The sequence below is a fragment of the Lolium perenne genome, chromosome 7, assembly GCF_019359855.2.
Source record: "Lolium perenne isolate Kyuss_39 chromosome 7, Kyuss_2.0, whole genome shotgun sequence".
In the NCBI taxonomy this organism is placed as follows: Eukaryota; Viridiplantae; Streptophyta; class Magnoliopsida; order Poales; family Poaceae; genus Lolium; species Lolium perenne.
In genome coordinates this window covers 86,210,782-86,231,216 of record NC_067250.2, presented here as the reverse complement: position 1 = coordinate 86,231,216, position 20,435 = coordinate 86,210,782, and the positions used below count along the sequence as shown (strand labels likewise).

The 20,435-nt window shown below is 47.5% G+C and overlaps 1 protein-coding gene across 1 annotated transcript; it reads right to left on the bottom strand.

Moving 5' to 3' along the window:
- Nucleotides 1-7,472: 7,472 nt before the first annotated feature.
- Nucleotides 7,473-10,849, bottom strand: LOC127316778 (probable L-type lectin-domain containing receptor kinase S.5). Its single transcript, XM_051347246.2, has 2 exons — nt 9,291-10,849; nt 7,473-8,751 (listed from the first exon to the last, which is right to left on the bottom strand). The coding sequence occupies exons 1-2, from the start codon at nt 10,624-10,626 to the stop codon at nt 7,862-7,864; spliced, it is 2,226 nt and encodes a 741-aa protein (XP_051203206.1). The 5' UTR covers nt 10,627-10,849; the 3' UTR covers nt 7,473-7,861.
- Nucleotides 10,850-20,435: the final 9,586 nt, after the last annotated feature.

Below are 20,435 nucleotides of genomic sequence, written 5' to 3'. Positions count from 1 at the left end.
AATTAACGAAGCGGTTTTCAACTCCGCCATGAACATTAAAAGTAAAAGCGAAGAACACTAGTGTTCACATGAAAGAGCGGAGCGTGTCTCTCTCCCACACAAGCATGAATTTATTCAGAGAATGAAAAAAACAAAACGAAAATAAAAGCACACAGACGCTCCAAGTAAAGTACATAAGATGTGACGGAATAAAAATATAGTTTCACTAGAGGTGACCTGATAAGTTGTCGATGAAGAAGGGGATGCCTTGGGCATCCCCAAGCTTAGATGCTTGAGTCTTCTTGAAATATGCAGGGATGAACCACGGGGGCATCCCCAAGCTTAGACTTTTCACTCTTCTTGATCATAGTATATCATCCTCCTCTCTTGATCCTTGAAAACTTCCTCCACACCAAACTCAAAACAAACTCATTAGAGGGTTAGTGCATAATCAAAAATTCACATATTCAGAGGTGACATAATCATTATTAACACTTCTGGACATTGCACAAAGCTACTGAAAGTTAATGGAACAAAGAAATCCATAAAACATAGCAAAACAGGCAATGCGAAATAAAAGGCAGAATCTGTCAAAACAGAACAATCCGTAAAGACGAATTTTTCTGGGGCACTTAACTTGCTCAGATGAAAAAGCTCAAATTGAATGAAAGTTGCGTACATATCTGAGGATCACGCACGTAAATTGGCAGATTTTGCTGAGTTACCTACAGACGGGGCTTCTCAATTTCGTGACAGTAAGAAATCTGTTTCTGCGCAGTAATCCAAATCTAGTATCAACCTTACTATCAAAGACTTTACTTGGCACAACAATGCAATAAAATAAAGATAAGGAGAGGTTGCTACAGTAGTAACAACTTCCAGGACGCAACAAAACAGTAGCAAAATAAAACATGGGTTATCTCCCAAGAAGTGCTTTCTTTATAGCCATTAAGATGGGCTCAGTAATTTTAATGATGCTCGCGTAAGAAATAAGAGTTGAAGTAAAAGAGAGCATCAAGAAGCAAATTCAAAACACATTTAAGCCTAACCCACTTCCTATGAAAAGGAATCTTGTAAATAAATAAGTCATGTAAGCACAATGCAACAAGCATAGAAAAGCAACACAAGCGCAACTTCAAGATTCTCAACATAAAGAGGGGAAACTTAATATTATTAAGATGCATATAACCATGTTTCCCTCTCTCATAATAACTTTCAGTAGCATCATGAACAAACACAACAATATAACTATCACATGAAACATTCTTATCATGAGCTACATGCATAAAATTATTACTCCCCACATAAGCATAATCAATTTTATTAGTAATAGTGGGAGTAAAACTATCACAACCATCATTGTAATTATCATAAATTGCAGGCATGGTATAATCATAATAAACTTTATCCTCCATAGTAGGTGGCACCAAAATACCACTATCATTATAATCATCATAAATAGGAGGTAAAGTATCATCAAACAAAATTTTCTCCTCAAAACTTGGGGGACTAAAAATATCATGCTCATCAAAACCAGCTTCCCCAAGCTTAGAATTTTCCATAGCATTAGCAACAATGGTGTTCAAAGCATTCATACTAATAACATTCCCATTAGCATGCATATAAAGTTCCATGGGTTTTTTAATTCTCTCTTCAAACACATCATGTCCTAATTCAAGACAAAGTTCATAAAGATCTCTCATTTTGTTGTTGTTTTCCATTAAGCCTAACTAGTGAAAACAAGAAACAAAAAGATATAACTGCAGGATCTAAAGGAAATACCTTCGAGCACTCACACACCGGCAACAGTGCTAGGAAATAGCTTAGTAATCGGAGGATGTGAATACCTTTTACCTTACCTCCCCGGCAACGGCGCCAGAAAATAGCTTGTTGCCCTGGGAGGCAATTCTATGTGGTGTAACTTTTCTTCAGATCCCCGGCAACGGCGCCAGAAAATGGCTTGATGTCTACGCACGCTTCTATTCCTGTAGACAGTGTTGGGCCTTGATGTCTACGGGTGCTTCTATTCTTGTAGACAGTGTTGGGCCTCCAAGAGCAGAGGTTTGTAGAACAGCATCAAGTTTCCCTTAAGTGGATCACCCAAGGTTTATCGAACTCAGGGAGAAAGAGGTCAAAGATATCCCTCTCATGCAACCCTACAACCACAAAGCAAGAAGTCTCTTGTGTCCCCAACACACCTAATAGGTGCACTAGTTCGGCGAAGAGATAGTGAAATACAAGTGGTATGAATGAATATGAGCAGTAGTAACGGCGCCAGAAAAGTGCTTGTTTGGCGTGCGGTTGATGGTAGTAATATTGCAGGCAGATAAATGCAAGAAACAAAGAAACAAGCAAATGCGATAGCGATATTTAGGAACAAGGCCTAGGGATCATACTTTCACTAGTGGACACTCTCAACATTGATCACATAACAGAATAAATAGATAGATGCTAGACTCTACACCCTCTTGTTGGATGATGAACACCACTAACTGTGTAGGATTACACGAACCCTCAATGCCGGAGTTAACAAGCTCCACAATATTCAATGTTCATATTTAAATAACCTTAGAGTGCATAACAGATCAACATAACCAAACCAAGTACTAACATAGCATGCACACTGTCACCTTCACACTACGAAAGGAGGAATAGATCACATCAATACTATCATAGCAATAGTTAACTTCATAATCTACAAGAGATCACAATCATAGCCTACGCCAAGTACTACACGATGCACACACTGTCACCATTACACCGTGCAGGAGGAATAAACTACTTTAATAACATCACTAGAGTAGCACACAGATAAATTGTGATACAAAACACATTGCAATCATAAAGAGATATAAATAAGCACTTCACTATGCCATTCATAACAGCGAATAAGTATTCTGTGAAATATAGCCTAAGAGACCCACACGATGCACACACTGTCACCTTTACACACGTGGGACAAGGAGTCTCCGGAGATCACATAAGTAAAACCCACTTGACTAGCATAATGACATCTAGATTACAAGCATCATCATATGAATCTCAATCATGTAAGGCAGCTCATGAGATTATTGTATTGAAGCACATAGGAGAGAGATTAACCACGTAGCTACCGATACAGCCCCGAGCCTCGATGGAGAACTACTCCCTCCTCATGGGAGACAGCAGCGTTGGTGAAGATGGCGGTGATGTCGATGGAGAAGCCTTCCGGGGGCACTTCCCCGTCCCGGCGGCGTGCCGGAACAGAGACTCCTGTCCCCCAGATCTTGGCTTCGCGATGGCGGCGGCTCTGGAAGGTTTTCTCTGGTTTCGTCGAACGTGGTAGGGTTTTCGCGACGGAGACTTTAAGTAGGCCGAAGGGCAAGGTCGGTGGAGTCCTGGTGGGGCCACACACTAGGCCGGCGTGGCCAGGGCTTGGGCCGCGCCGCCCTACTGTGTCCCCACCTCGTGGCCCCACTTTGTTTCCCCTTCGAACTTCTGGAAGCTTCGTGGAAAAATAGGACCCTGGGCGTTGATTTCGTCCGATTCCGAGAATATTTCCTTACTAGGATTTCTGAAACCAAAAACAGCAGAAAACAAAGAATCGGCCCTTCGGCATCTCGTCAATAGGTTAGTTTCGGAAAACGCATAATAATGACATAAAGTATGCATAAAACATGTAGATATCATCAATAATGTGGCATGGAACATAAGAAATTATCGATACGTCGGAGACGTATCAGCCCTCCAAGAGCAGAGGTTTGTAGAACAGCAGCAATTTTCCCTTAAGTGGATCACCGAAGGTTTATCGAACTCAGGGAGGTAGAGGTCAAAGATATCCATCTCAAGCAACCCTGCAATTACGATACAAGAAGTCTCTTGTGTCCCCAACACACCTAATACACTTGTCAGATGTATAGGTGCATTAGTTCGGCGAAGAGATAGTGAAATACAAGTATAATGGATGATTGTAAGTAGTAATTGCAATCTGAAATAAAGATGGCAGCAAGCAAACATGTAGCAGAACTTGTTGAAAACGGTGTTTCAATGCTTAGAAACAAGGCCTAGGGATCATACTTTCACTAGTGGACACTCTCAACATTGATCACATAACTGAATAAATAAATGCTACTTTCTACACTCTCTTGTTGGATAACAAACACCATTCATTGTGTAGGGCTACAAAAGCACACCTCAAGCCGGAGTAAACAAGCTCCACAACATCCGGAGTTCATATTAGAGTAACCTCTAGAGTGCATAATAGGCCGTTGCAATTTAGACCGAGTACTAACATAGCATACACACTGTCAATAATAGCTATGAAAGAGGGAATAGATCGCATCAATACTATCATAGTAATAGTTAACTTCATAATCTACAAGAGATTACAATCATAACCTACGCCAAGTACTACATGATGCACATACTGTCAACATTACATCATGGAGGAGGAATAGACTACTTTAATAACATCACTAGAGTAGCACATAGATTAATAGTGATACAAAGCTCATGATCACATAAAGATCACACCATGGGAGAGAGAGATTGAACCACATAGCTACCGGTAGAGCCCTCAGCCTCGAGGGGGAACTACTCCCTCCTCATCATTGGAGACAGCGATGGCGATGAAGATGGCGGTGGTGTCGATGGAGATGCCTTCCGGGGGCAATTCCCCGTCCCGGCGGCGTGCCGGAACAGAGACTTATGTCCCCAGAACTTGGCTTCGCGATGGCGGCGGCTGCGTAACTTTTCTCGTCCCGTGGCTTATCTTTTTATGGTTTTCGAGGCGGAGAGAATATATAGGCGGAAGGGCGGCCTCGGAGGAGCCAGGGGGTGCCCCCCCATAGGCTGGCGCCCCCCCTTTGGCCGCGCCGCCATGTGGGGTGGGGCCGCCAGGGCTCCCCTATGGTCCCTCTCTGGCTCTCTGGAAGCTTCCGTGAAATATAAGATCGTGGGTGTTGATTTCGTCCAATTCCGAGAATATTTCCTGTGTAAGATTTCTGAAACCAAAAACAGCAGAAAACAGGAACTGGCACTTCGGCATCTTGTTAATAGGTTAGTTCCGGAAAATGCATCAAAACGATATAAAGTATGAATAAAACATGTAGGTATTGTCATAAAACTAGCATGGAACATAAGAAATTATAGATACGTTGGAGATGTATCAGATCCACAAGTATGTACAATATTTTCTGGTTTTGTTCCAGTCCCTAGAGTACATCTGTCATTGCTAGGATGTCAAAATCATTCTCAATGCACAATATTTCACCATGAAAATATTTATCATGTGAACTCCAATACACATGAGTTTTTTTGCATGATCTAATGCCCTAACCGCCTAATTAAATCTTTGGTCTAGGCAAGGCAGAATGTTTCAATGTTGTAATTGTCAATGTAATCTACGGTACCACTTATGTAGAAGAGGTTATCATGCATACCACAAAATAAATATTTTCTCTCCATCAACAACATGAACTTATTAGGATCATCACCTACATTGCTCAGATGTGAGAGAAATTAGCACTATTATAGTGCAATAATAGAGAAGAAGACAGAACAATGCTTAGATAATTAAGTGTTAACACTAGATAGCCATAATTTACTGATTCAGTGTTAATACATGAAAATTAATGTTGATGAACAATTGAGTGTTACACAAGCCACACTTTACATAAAAATCATTACAATTGTGTGCTCAATCAATCTCTAGAACATTGAAGTAATTTCCATATTTTTTCACTTACTGCAAATATCATATTAGGTAAATAGGGCATGTACAATTTTTGTTAACACTCCAATGGTTAAACTCGGTAAACATTTAGCCCGTAGAGAATCAGCTAATACTACTGCTTGTCAAGGGCATGTACACAAATTCATGTAACATTGAATGTGTTAAATTCAGTTAACATTATTAGTGTCAAATTTAGTTAATATTGCACATATTAAATCCTTATTAATGTGACCATACATACTCAATAATTGCAGTTATATATCAACCACATTCACTTCGACATACATCTGGGCATGGGCAGCCCGGCCCGACCCGGCCTGAAAATCCCGGGCCGGGCCGGGTCGGGCTTGCACTTCGGGCCGGGCTCGGGCCTGAAATCTGAGCCCGAACGTCGGGCCGGGCCGGGCTTGGGCCTTCATTTTCGTGCATTTTAGCCTAGTCGGGCCGGGCTTCTCGGGCCGGGCCGGGCTTTTTGCTCGTTCGGGCCGGGTTCGGGCTTGAATTACAGGCCCGACGGTCGGGCCGGGCCGGGCTCGGGCCTGAATTTTTACCCGCGGGCTTTTTGAAGCCCGGCCCGAAACCCGGCCCGGCCCGAACTTTGCCCAGGTGTACTTCGACACAACCACATCACTCCTTTGCAGGCATGGAAATCACACTGAAATAGGCCCCCCTAAATCACCCTGAAACAAGGAGGAAGGCTTCCTACGCGCTACCTTTACTGTTTAGGACTAGTTTGCATCAACAAACCTCCCAGGTCATCATCACATGAACCATATCGGACTTGCACAAGCAACGGCGCGAGAAGCGGAGCAGAGCACCACAAAAGCGGCGGTGCAAGCGGTAAAAACACTCTCAATAATACACATTCATTTGGGCATCATGTCCTTACGCCGAGATGACACACCATATCTTATTAATACTCCTTAAGTGAGGGTAACACCAAGCAACTCTTAGTATTAAGTAATAATACATGATATTGCATTAAGATAGATGACATGAACTTGAAAGTTCTCATCATATGCATAAGTTTATGAAACAAGACCACACTTTCTATCACCGAGAAATTCAACACATTGTCACTCCTTTTCTCTAGTGAGGTAGGGTTAGAAAGGCGAAAAACAAAGCAGTCCTAAATTTCCTGTCACTATCCAGGACACATTACAAGTAGTTCTACTGCATAAAATCCCCCCCCCCCCACACACACACAACCTAGCATACTAGTTTGATCTGAACAAGCATACATGAACATGGCAATAATATTCATCTGCATATACATTACCAACAAACCGAATCATGCATCACACAACTCATCTCATAATAGAAGATCCATCATCAAGGGTATACAAATATGATCATAATCATTTAGGCAAATGAAGATGTCACCGGAGAGGTGAACCGATAGAGGTTCTAGCGACATTTCCCCCATCAATCTTCTCTAGCAGCAGCCTTCGATTTCTTTGTTTTGTTGCTTTATCTCGTATGGAAAGCAATGAGCCTGGCTTACTTGGTAAGGAAAGTGGATGTACAACCAAGCAACCTATATTCAGGGATACAGCGGGTTCTTATAGTTTCAAAAAAATCATTGTAAGGCGTTTCATATGGAGGTTCAGAATCAAACAATGTTTTTGTGGGGTAACGAACAGTTTGTGTTTTTCCTTTTTGAGGAAAATATTGTATGGTTGCGATGGATGTTCATTTCAAAGTAAATAGAAATACTAAGAAATGGTAGCAGTAGTACACAAAAAACAGTAAGTGCGGGATCAACACGTTTCTTCTTCAGTTATACATAATCTTAGCATTTTTTTATCTTTATTGGTAAAAACAGAAGCAATAACCAAGGCATATAGTATATCAACAGCACCAGCCTCACTTCTGAAAATACTAAAAGTAGGTAGCTGACATACATGTTACAGGCTTCACTGAACCTGACGACGCGACTCTGCAAGGCTAAAATCTCCTGCTTACCTGAGCTCCACGTACCTCTCTCTTCTACTTCCCAATCTAACACGATCAAATTAACCAAGACCATTGTACTATACTAACCACTACGAATAAGAACGTAATATCTACATGTATTTACATTTCGTGTGATTATATGTAGTATATGTTATGTTCATGGCCAAATGCAATGGTATGGCCAGACTATTCACAGGTACGATTAACTTTTGGTCACCGGCCGGAGGACAGCGCGGGGAAGTATTCCTGGCTGTTGTTGGGCGCCGTGGGCGGCCTGAAGCTGTCGTAGGACGACGTGTCCTGCGTCGCGCGCATGGACGAGCCATCGCCCGTGCCGGCGTAGCTGCCTCCGCCGCTGGTCATCATCTCGATGTCGCTGATGCTGAACCGCGCACCTCCCTCCGGCGGCCATATGAAAGTCGGCTTGATGAGCGGCACATCCGGAGGCGGCGCCGACTTGGACAGGATCTGCAGCACCTCCGGCATGGTGGGCCTGTCCCCGGGATTAGGGCTGCTGCAGGCCAGCCCTAGGAGGAGGAGCCTCGTGGCCTCGTCGGCGTCGAACTCTGCCGTGCCGAGGCCCTGGTCCACCGCCCCCAGCAGCGCGCCGCGGCCGTGCATCCGCCACACGAAGTCCACGAGCAGCGGGCAGCTGGCGTCGCGGAGCAGCGCGCGGCGGCCGGTGACGAGCTCCAGCACCAGCGCGCCGAAGGCGAACACGTCCGTCTGGCGCGAGGCCCTGTGGCCCATGGAGTACTCCGGCGCGATGTAGCCGTGCGTGCCGGCGACGCCGGCGTCCATGTAGGAGGTCCTGTCGGAGTCGACGACGCGGGCGAGGCCGAAGTCGCCGACGCGGGCGGAGAAGGAGGCGTCGAGGAGGACGTTGCTGGCCTTGATGTCGCGGTGGAGCACCATGGGCCCGTACTCGTAGTGCACGTAGTGGAGCCCGGAGGCGACGTCCTTGGCAATGGCGTAGCGGCTCGACCAGGTGAGCGGCGACGCGAGCTGCCCCGCCAGGCTGCGCGGGAAGAGGTGCTGGTCCAGGCTCCCGTTGGGCATGTACTCGTAAACCAGCAGAAGCTGCCCTTTCTTGTAGCACCAACCTGCAATAGCAAAAATAATTCAGACGACACGTTCAGAATCGATCATCCACGTTGGTGCTCAGTTAGGAAAAAAACCAAAGAATCTGAAATGTAAACAAGTTGATCGTCCAAGTCAAGTGTAATGTACAGATGAGCACGTTAACGATTGCATAAACGCGTCATGATCTGAATAGAATACCGGTCTGTACTTTTCCATTGGACTTGTCAATGCCTTAAAATTCAAGGGAATTTGATTAAAATACAGTACACGGGGTGGATATTGAGGCTAAACTTGTTTAAGCAGCAAAAATTAATTACAGGTGGGGAAGGATTGATTAGGACTGAACCATTTTTTATCCTATTTAGTTGTACATGCAGTTTTCCTGCATGTTCTCTGGAGAAAAAGAAAGTCTCGACTGATAGTATCACCTAATCGTGAACTCACGATCAAACATGTTACAACTGAATCTGAATTACTATGACCTTTTTCGATAAAGGAATTACAGTACTGAACTGGTAACATGTGAGATGTAATCAAGCGATCAGGGATTCGAACATACCGATGAGAGGCACGATGTTTTTATGGCGCAGCCTGTTGATGATGTCGACCTCCTTGACGAAGTCCTCGACGCACCTGGCGTCGTCCCGCATGAACTTCTTGACGGCGACCTGCATCGCCTCCGCCCGGCCGTCGTCGGCCTCGGCGGGGAGCGTCCCCTTGTAGACGACGCCGTACGCTCCTTCCCCGAGCTGCTCGTGGAAGCTGTTGGTCGCCTTCCTGAGGCTCTCGTAGGTGAACTCCCTGGGCATCCCGGGGAGGTGGCTGAGCGTGTGCCCGAGGCGCGCCTGCCGCTGCTCCACCGCCCGCCGCGCCCGCGATATCCTGGCCAGGAAGAAGGCGGCAATGGCGATGCCGGCCACGCCGACGGAGCCGACCACGGCAACGAGGACGATCCACCACTTCTTCACCTCGTCCTCGGGGATGGTCTCGATCCACAGGGTCCAGTCCAGGATGCAGTTGAGCTCGTAGGCGGCGCCGGTGGACCCTGAGAAGCCGATGTACGCGTGCTCCGGGACGTGCTGGCTGAGGTCGAGCGGCGCGGCCAGGACGGGCGTCGCCGGCTTGGGCTTCCCTTGGACGACCATGTACACCGAGATGCTCCGGCCCACGCCGTCGTACTCGATCCAGACGGTGTAGTTGACGGCATTCGCAAATGTGTTGGCGATGGTGATGTTGAAGTCGGCGAGGTTGGCCGTGACGTTGGACTCGACGGAGCCGATGTCGAGGCCGACGTGGTTGGCGCTCGGGTCGTAGCTCTGGTTGAAGGTGTCGAACTCGACGGCCACGAACCGGTTCGCGGCCGGGCCGGACCCGGAGGCCTGGAGGGTGGCGTTGGTGAGGCCGAGGAAGCCGTCGTGGCTGCCCAGTGGTGGCCCGTCGAGCGACGGAGCGATGACGAACGCGAGGCCCTCACCGGGGACGGCTCCGTCGTACACCACGTTCATGGAGAAGGTGGCGTTGAAGGACGCGACGCGGAAGCGGCCGGCAGCGGTGGCGTTGGCGGCGATCTGGTCGTCGGGGAGTTTGCGCCAGAGCTTGAAGGGCCGGTTGAGGAGCACCGATCCGGACTTGTGTTGGAGGTAGGCGACGTCGTTGCGGGTGTCCGGGGTGAGCTGGAGAGCGCCGCCGTTGATGCTGGCGTCCTTGAGCACGCTCAGGGTGGGGGCGTCCACGTCCCGGTCGAAGGAAGCGTACCCGTAGCTCTTCACCTCCAGCGGCTCCTGCGCCTCGCGCACCGGCTGCAGGTCCCTCGCGCCGCAGACGGCGGCGGCGGCGGCGCAGAGCGAGAGGAAGCTCACGAGGAGGCGGCGCCGAAGAGAAGCGTGGCGCGCCATGCAAGCGCGCTAGTGGTGTCGCACTCGTTACCGGTGGCTGGAGAAGTCGCAGCCTCGCAGGTGACAACCGAGTGTGATGAACTGATGATTGTGTAAAGCGGGGGAGGGAGAGGGGAATCCAGGGTGCCGTCTATATATGTTGCGGCGCTGGTGAGGGTTGGTGGTGATGGCCGGAGAATGGGAAGCTGCCCGGGAAATTCACCCTCCGCCGATCAGGGCAGGACCGAGAAGGAGGAGTTCGTGGCGTTCGATCAGTTGACACTTTGACAGTGACACGGTGCTACTAGAACATATTTTAACACATGTGTGAGAACTAGTTTGATGTCTGGTCTCGTTGTAGAGTTTCCCGCCTTTTTCTGCGAGTTTGGCAGCAGGATCGCTTCCAAAAATAACCATTAGAATTGGGGCGGTCAAGGTATGAGTTTGAGTCCATCCATTATCCCAAAACCGATATTCAAAAAAAAATTATCCCAAAACCCCTCGGTCTCGCCATAGCTCGTCACCGTCTCCTCCGACCCCCTCTCTCGCCTCCCCCTCTCTGCCATCACTGATGGAATTCGCCGGGCAAAGCCCTTGTTGTGCTGGCGGCGGCGACTCTTCCTTACACGTGTGTGCGGAGGTCTGCGCGGGGCAGAGCCGGCCGGCGGCATGCATCTCGGCCAGGAACAAGTTCAAAGGCAGAGCTTCTTCCCCGTGTGATTGGATGCGCGGTGGTGACGCTACTTGGTGGCGGGTCGCTGCTGCGCGCGGGTGGGCGGATCGCCCAAATCTAGGCCCTTTTGGGCCCCATCTGGGTTTGGGCGGGCTGTTCATTTCTTCCTACGTCGGTGCTTCATGTAGTTGAACATGGAGATGGCGGGCTCAAGGTGGTGGTGCTCAGCCGGCGTGCTCCAGCGTGATGGTGGGGCTTTACGGGCCCTATTTGGGCCTGAACTGACCAACGGGGTCTAATATGCCCCTGTTGCCGCGTCCGGACGACATAGGTAGTTCCCTCCCGTGCGCTGCAGCGTTGTCGTCCCTATACCTTGATGTCATCCGTTCTCCGTACACTAATCCTCGCGCCGGTTCACAGTGAGACAAATGGTGGCGCATGATGGTGGGTGGCGTTGATGGGTAGAAGACTTCGAATCCTTCGGGGTAGTGGTTCTTTGTGGGTAGGGAGAAATTCATATAGCTCTTCCGACACCGACGGGGTGGTGCTTGCGGCTGTCACCATTCTTTCTTGAAAAGGGTGTCGGGTGTACCCCCTCCCCACTCTCTCTCGCGTATCGAGGAAACCCTAGGACCTGCCCGGGCATCAGCATCGTCATCGTCGCATTCCTTCTTGAGCTCTAGGATCATGGTGGGACTTCGTCGGATGGTGCAGTGATTGAGGGCCATCTTTCTTTGGTCGAGTTGTTGATATTAGCATTATTTTATCATTCATTTCCTTTAATTTGTCTTTGGATTTGCTTTTGCCGAGCTGCAACAGTTATCTCGGGTGGTTGCTATATTAATATAGCATGACCAAAATCTATTCTGGTTTTCAAACTTCGATCATATTCGTGGGACCCATATGTACGGGTCGCCGTCGTTCGTGCGTCGGATCCTGCAGGCCGCGACGACGTACGCAGGTGATGCGATTCCCGCCCCGCTGATCCACACCTACATGCGCCTTATCAATTTTGGAATTTTCCTCGTGACCTGAACATACATGGCCAGCCGGAGTCGTTGGTCGTCGCTTTTTTAGTAAGGAGCCACCTCAGATGCGTGTTAAACCAGGACTGACAGTGCCAATGCTTGAATTTGCTTTCATTGTCGGACTTGCTTTTTGTTTTTTGCTTCGTTGAGATAATAGTCATTGGATGGTTTGTTCATTGATCTAGCCATCAAAGCATGGACTACTGTTTTCTTTTTTTAGAAGGTATTATGGAACTGGTGCCACATTTCGTACTATCCTCGAAAAACGAATCCAGTTCACTGCAGAGGTCGGCAGTACTCCCTCTGTCTAGAATTACCTAGCCTACCCATGTATATTTAAATATAGATACATGTGAATCTAGATAAATCTATACATTTAATTTGGAACATATGGAGTATTTTGTATCAGTTTGCTATTAGTATATTTGCCCTTTTTCTTGAATAAAAGGCACCTGCTTTAAATTAATAACCAGTTCACGGAAACCAGTACAAATTATGTTGGGGAAATCAGCTTACAATTACAAAACGGGACTTAGGCCCAAGTTTAACTAAGCGAGTTGACGCGCTCCTGAGCGACGAGGTGGTAGATCTGTTTTTTTTTTTTCGCGAGGAAAAAGGAAATATATTAAAGTCCCGTTCTTACAGAAAGGTCCAGCTTGAAAAGATAAAAATTACAGATAAGGCCACTGGATCCCGATGTCGATGTCGAGCTCGATGCCGTCGGTGGCGCGCCGCCGCCGCCGTACCTCTCAATGGCTTGGATCAGGTACAGGCCCTCCGCGGCCGGGAAGTCGCCGGACGCCAGCTCCAGGGAGCTTACACCGCGGCCCTCCATCTCCATCGCGAGACTTCGCTCCATCTCCTTCTCCATAACCTGCACGAACCGGCCCAGCCGCCACGCCGGCGCCGGAGAGGGCTTGAGAAGCTCCACAGATCCGCAGACCCGCAAGCTCCGGGAAGACGAGAGCTCCACCGCGGAGCTCCAAAGAACACCGCCGTCGAAGAGGACGAGCTCCGCCTCAAAACGCCGCACCGACCACACCACCTCCTTCTCAGCGCCGCCGGCAGGCCACCTAGAGAGTCCTACACTATGTACAAGCCGTGGATCGACGATTCCCCACCCTCCCGCCGCCGGAGCGGCCGCCGGAGGAGGAGGAATCGGCGACCCGACGGCGAGCGAGGTGGATCTCCGGTTAGGTTTCAGAAAATCGCCCCTCCCTACTGTAGCGGGGGAAGGGGAACGACCAAGCTTCGTTGCATGTTTTGTGGTAGATCTGTTGTTGATGATACGGTAGTCCTTATTTCTTGCCAGTAGGCGTCAATGCTGCAGAAATATACACTACAGGAATGGCCGGAGACGCCGACGGCCAAACCCTACGCCGAGGGCTTTTTATCGGGGCCGTCGGCGTACGACCTCGCCGGGGCAGCGCCGGAAGCCGACCGTCGGCGTCTACATACCATCGGTGTACAGGTTCCTACGCCGAGGGCTGCCGTCGGCGTCTACTTGGCCCTCAGCGTAGGCAGTAGCATGGTGCCTTTTCCAGCGGCGACATGACGGCCCTCTCACGGCGTCACACAGACGCCGAGGGCTACCCTTGGCATAGGGCATGGCCCCCCTATGCCGACGGCCACCCTCGGCATATAGCTTTTTATTTTTTTTCTTTTTTCTCTCTCTCATATTACTTTATATTATGTTTCTATTATTTATTTACTAGCATGAATTATGTAAAAAAAGGTTCTATTTTTTAAGAATTCGTAGATGGCATATATGTAGGTCCCACGGGTGACGCTCTTCGCAGACGGGTCAACCGGAGCCACTAGGCCCAACTTCTGCTATCGATGTACATATGTCCTTAAACATTTAGGAAAAATTCCATTGCTAACCCTAACTCCAACCCTAACCCTAACCGAGGCCATTTCCGCCCTAGGGTTTCCCGCTTCTGCGGGCCAACTTTCTATTTTACGAACATTTTGGTAACCCTAAACCTCACCCGGATCCTATCCCTAACCCTAACCCTAGGGGTAGATCTGCGGGGTCCCCGCTCTAGGGTTTGGCTAACCTTGCCTGTACCCGGCGTTGACGATTTCCGCATACATGGGCTAGCACTTGGTAAAATCCAGGATCTGTATGTGGAAACTCCCGCCACGGCTCCCGCCACGGCTCAAACGGAGCCTATTTTATGGTAAAGTATGCCCAACCTATGGTTTCCATGTACATATGTCCTAAACAAAGCAAAACAAATAAAAAAGTCCACTGGTAAACCCTCGCACGGGCCTCGCGAGGCGGTACAGGTCTGGCCAGCGGCGGATTGATACCACCGAGGCGGACGAGCAGTTCATGGCACAGTGGTGCAGAGACCATCCCGGAGCCGTCGAGGCAGAGCGCGTATTCTGGAAGGAGAAGCATACATACAGGAGAGAGAGGAGGGCGGGAAAGCGGCAGAGGAAGGCCGAGGTTGAAGTAGAGTACGCCAAAGGAGAGGCGTCGACATTGGGGGAGAATGATGAACGGTGGTCGTGGAACCTCACAACCACCGCTTCAGAGGACACCCCCAGCGAGGATGAAGATTTCGACTTCTGATTAATATGTGTGTGTCGAGTCCGTGTGTCTAGCGGGTCATGCGTCGACCCAGTGTTAAGTGCTTTGTTCGTGTGTGGGTGTAGTTCTTTAAATGTTTTGGTTTGTGTGTGGGTCTAGTTCTTTAAGTGTTTTGGTTGCTGTTTGGGTGTAGTTTTTTAAGTGTTTTGGTTCCTGTATGTGGGTGTAGTTTTTTAAGTGTTTCGGTTCGTGTGTGGTCTAGTTCTTTAAGCGCTTTGGTATGTGTGTGGGTCTAGTTATTTAAGTGTTTTGTATCGTGTGGGTCTAGTTCTTATTTCAAAATGTACCGTGCACAACCTGTGATGCTTAAACCCTTTAAAAATATAATTAGTTGTCAGGGGAAAACAGCCTCAGTTCTTATTTCAAATGTTGCAAAGGGCCCGAGATTGTTTTGCAAATAGTAGCCAAATAAACTTTCGAGACTTGGCAGAAAGATCAAGCAGCAAAATCCAAAATTATGAGAACGATGCAATAAAATAAAATATGATCTGAGTATTCCATTTTCCCACAGGGCACATCTACGGTCTCAGTGGTTGTGATGTTTTAAGCAGCTGGTCTCCAGTAGCTAATCTACCCCTGACCGACTGCCATGTCAAGATTTTTATCTTAATATAATATAAGGGGGAACTTGGTGACCAGAAGAATTTAGGGATATGTGGCTTATCTTTTTGGATGTTATTTTCTATATAAAAATGAAACCTAGAACAACCTGAAGATTCAAGGAATCCTGTGAGGCGGAAAGGACAATCGAGAGATCAAATTCTCAATATCTCGTCATAGAGCTAATTCAGGGTCGCCAGAGGATCTTCTAAATGATTGATGCCAACCCTCACTGGTATAGGCATGATCGAACGAAGATGTTTGGGATGGAAGAGATTTCAAAGAGCCTGGGGTATTGTCTTGGTGATGGAGTGAGGTATGTCTTTTTTCCGATAAAGGCTACTTTATTACTTAAAAAGTTTTAAGCATTACATCTGGTCTCTGCATAACTAAGATGCACATAGTTGTTCAAAGTATCAAAAGGTTCGAAGAAAGTACTCTTAGACGAAAAAGGATAAGCAGTAAACAATCTCGGCGCAGCCTAATTGGCCTCAATACGCCTATTAGCCTGCCATCCATGTTGGAAAATAAACTTCTTCACCGTGTTCTCTAATCGTGTAGACACCTCCGTAAAGATGTCGCGATCCTCCAAACGTTGGAGTGACGACCATGAACGAAACAAAACCGCAGCGTGGTAAACAACCTGCAAAAGAGAAGTGGTCTGTCTCTCCTACCACCAATCTGACCAGAAGAAGATCTTAGCGCCATTATCTAGAAAATATTTGGCGCCAACCTTGAAAATATGTTTGACCTTTTAAATATTGTGCCAAAATATTGCATGCCCCTGGGTACTTAGCTTGAATGATGCGTTGACAAAGCGAGGGAGAGTTTAAGGGCTATTTTAAATAAGTAGGTTCCTGGACTAGTATTCAGAAATTGCAAATTGGTACGTGCCTGGACTAGTATATTGCCCTCTGTCATGAAAAAATTGTAAATGAGTACGTGCCTGGACTAGGTCTTGTACTTCAAGGTATACAATAGAGGAATCAAATCCACTCCACACGCAAGTTTGACTCTGTGCGGGATATCGCTAGAACAGTGTCTATATGCTGGGAACCTCTATTTTCTCTTCTTCAAATATGAAGTCAACGTTTGCGAGAGCCAATCATTTAATCTGTTCATGCCATGAGCCATCTCTGGGAATGTATCCCCTTGACTATTCCGTTGCCAATTCAGTGCTGTCTTGCTTCAGATGTTGCATTGACCATCTGTGTTTAAGTGGTAGGAATTGCACCGGTGATATGCCCTCATGTATACTCATTTATAGTTGAACTTTTGTCACTATCAGTATCCATCATATGCAGAAGAGATGTGATGGAAATCTTCAGTTGCACAATAAGCATGGTATTATCTTCTATGTTCTTATTTACTGTCTAAACATTGACAGACAAAAATCCATTTCATATCCATCCTAAGACTGTAAGACAGAAATCTATTTCAATATTTCCTATATATTGTTCCCGAGAAAAGGAATTACTTGTTGTATTATATGAGAGATGACTAGTACTCGGAAATTTCTTGTACTCCTGCGAGATATCGATGGAGCAATGTATATATCCTCGGAACTTCTATTTTTCTCTTCTTTCTATCTGTAGTCAACGGTTTGCAAAATCCCATTTAATCTGGTCCTGGCATCACTAGGAATATTCTCCTTCACTATTCGTTCCAGCTGTAGTGTTGTCTTGCTTCAGATGTTGTATTGACCATCTGGCTTTAGGTGATAGGAATCACACCGGCGATGACTGCATGCGTGCTCTTATAGTTAAACTTATGTCACGGTCGGTATCCACTATCCAGCTTATGCCAATCTTCAGAAGCGGTCTGATCGAAACCTTCAGTTGAACAACTAACACACACACTGGCCAATTGTGTTCTACGTTTGTTTGTATCTGGCATATCTAAACCTTTTAACGCTGTACTATGGCGGCCGTTTGCATTTTTTTTATGCATAGGTTGGGAGGAAATAATCGTTTTCTTAACTAACAGAAGTCCTTGATCTGCCAAAAAATAAATTGCTTGTTGAGTACTTGAGTCCGGATTATACAGTTAGGAGTACCTGCTGCCTGGGACTTTCTTTTTTCAGAAAGATGCCAGGGACTTTCTCTGGCCTTGGAGTTTATCAGCAATTGTCAAGTCTTGACTATTGAAATAACCCTTTCATCATACTAATACATTTCTTTATTCTTTGGCACATGCGTATGTGATGTTACAGGCTAACAGAACACATGGATAAAAAATTCCCTCTGCGTTGTGAAGTTTCTTCGGAGATGATTGAGACAATGCATGCCCTATACGCTGATAGTGTGCAATTTCTTAATGCTGAGAAAACGTAAATTGATCCTAACAGCTTTTTGCTTGCTCTTTCTACGGTACCTCACAACATTTTAGGAACAAACTCGTCTCTAAGGAAACAGGGGTGGCTTTTCGGGGAGGTTATTTGTGTTACCGATTTCAGAGTTTTAGCCTATCGAAATGGAGTAGGAATCAGTCGGGCTTCGCTATAAAATTAAGGCGCTTCGTCTATTTTGTCACAGTTAGTAATCAGTATCCAGTTCTGTATCGAAAAAAAAAAAATCAGTATCCAGCTTTCAGCACATGCCAATCTTCAGAAGCGAAGTCATCGAAATCTTCAGTTGTGCAATTCAGAAATTGCTTGGCAACGCATATATATGTAACAGATGGATCAAAGCCACTCTACACGCAAATTTGACTCGTGGAACAGTTCCTATATGCTCCTGACCTCTTCGTTTTCTCTCTTCTTCCGGTAAGCATCCAACGTCTGCATTGTGCAAGAGCCCATTTAACCTGGTCCTGCCGTCAACATGACTATTCCATTGCAGTTCAAGTCTTGCTTCAGATGTTGTACTGACCATCTAAGTTTAAGCGATAGAAATTATACTGGTGATGATGCATACTCTTATAGTTATACTCATTTTTCCATACGAAATGCTTAAGTTTTTACACCATAGACTTGCAACCACAGGCAAAGTCAAACGTAGAGCACCTCCAGGAAACATCCCATGCGAGCATACTTACAGGCACGTGATAAGCTACTCTCAAACAAACAAAAAAGAAGCAGACTGGTGCCAGGTAGGAATACATCTTCCATCTCCCAATCTTAGCTTCAGAAACGTCAGAAGAAACACCTACAGGTCATCGTCAGAGGACTCACCAGCTGTAGTGTTCCTCAGTGTGTTGCTTCTGTTCGCCTCCCTGTGAGCTGATAGAGCAATGTCTTGCAAGTTCGTCGCACCCTCCGTGATCACCTACTTACCAGCTTCACCCTGAAGCCCTGCCAAATATTTCAGGAAAGGGCACGCATAACAAATTATCTCAGTTGGTGACTTGATAAGTTTTTTTTTTCAAAACAAGCTCGATTTCTAAATTTCCACATTGCCTAGCATAAAGCTACTACACCAACGGCATGCACATTTGTTAAATTCCTAGCATAATGTGATTCCAGTAGTGAGTGAAATTCCCATGACGATTTGGAGCACCAAGCGCCACACTCACCACCCCCACATATACCTAGCTGCTGAACATGTGAAAATAAATGGTGAATGTCCTCTTCCTCCTCAAGAAACCTGCATTTTTTTATCTCCTCTCTAACCTCTTAAATATATTGTCTTTAGAAGCTATATGTAGAGAGAGATGCAATGCTCGATGTATTGATCGGATGCATATGGCGGTACATATATAGGCCACGTCCTCGACTATACAAGGAAGGAGGCGGGCCCAATAGTAAATACAAAGATATGTATCGCTATACAATAACTACAGAGGATACACATCCGGATATACAAGATATGTATATCAACACCCCCCCCGCAGTCGAAGTGTCGCCTGGTCGAACGCATAGACTGGACCGGAACTCCTCAAAAGATGCCGTAGGAAGACCCTTTGTCATGATATCCGCAAATTGTTGGGAAGTGGGCACATGAAAAACTCGAATGTGTCCAAGAGCCACCTGTTCCCGAACAAAATGGATGTCCAGCTCAATATGCTTGGTGCGGCGATGGTGGACCGGGTTGGCGGAGAGGTAGACGGCGGAGACGTTGTCGCAGTAGACCACGGTGGCTTTGGCGACAGGACATGAGAGCTCAACGAGGAGTTGCCGCAGCCAGGAGACCTCAGCAACCGCGTTAGCAACAGCCCGGTACTCCGCTTCGGCGCTGGAGCGAGAGACCGTGGGCTGTCGCTTAGACGACCAGGAGATGAGCGAAGGTCCGAAGTAGACGCAGTAGCCGGACGTGGAGCGACGCGTGTCTGGGCAGCCGGCCCAATCGGCATCCGAGTAGGCGACGATGTCAGTGGCGGTGGAGGCATGGAGAGAGAGACCGAAGTCCATGGTACCACGAATGTAGCGGAGGATCCGCTTGACCGCAGCCCAATGAGGATCCCGCGGAGCGTGCATGTGAAGGCACACCTGTTGAACAGCATACTGCAGCCCGGGGCGAGTCAAGGTGAGGTACTGCAGGGCACCGACGATGGAGCGATAAGATGACGCATCTGTGGTCAGGGAACCGTCTGTGGCGGAGAGCTTGGACTTCGTGTCGACCGGCGTGGCTGCGGGTTTGCAATTAAGCATACCGGCGCGGTCCAGGAGCTCATGGGCGTACTTGCGCTGATGAAGGAAGAAGCCGTCGGTGCGACGTACGACCTCGATGCCGAGGAAGTAGTGTAGAGGCCCCAAGTCCTTGAGAGCAAACTCAGCGCGAAGACGCTCTGTGAGCTGTCGCAGGAGGTCCGTGGAGCTGGCCGTTAAGATGATGTCGTCGACGTAGAGCAGCAGGTACGCGGTAGTGGCGCCGTTGTTGTACACGAACAGCGATGCATCGGAGCGGGTGGAGCGGAAGCCGAGTTGGTGAAGAAACGCTGCGATGCGCTGGTACCAGGCGCGTGGGGCCTGCTTGAGCCCGTATAACGAGCG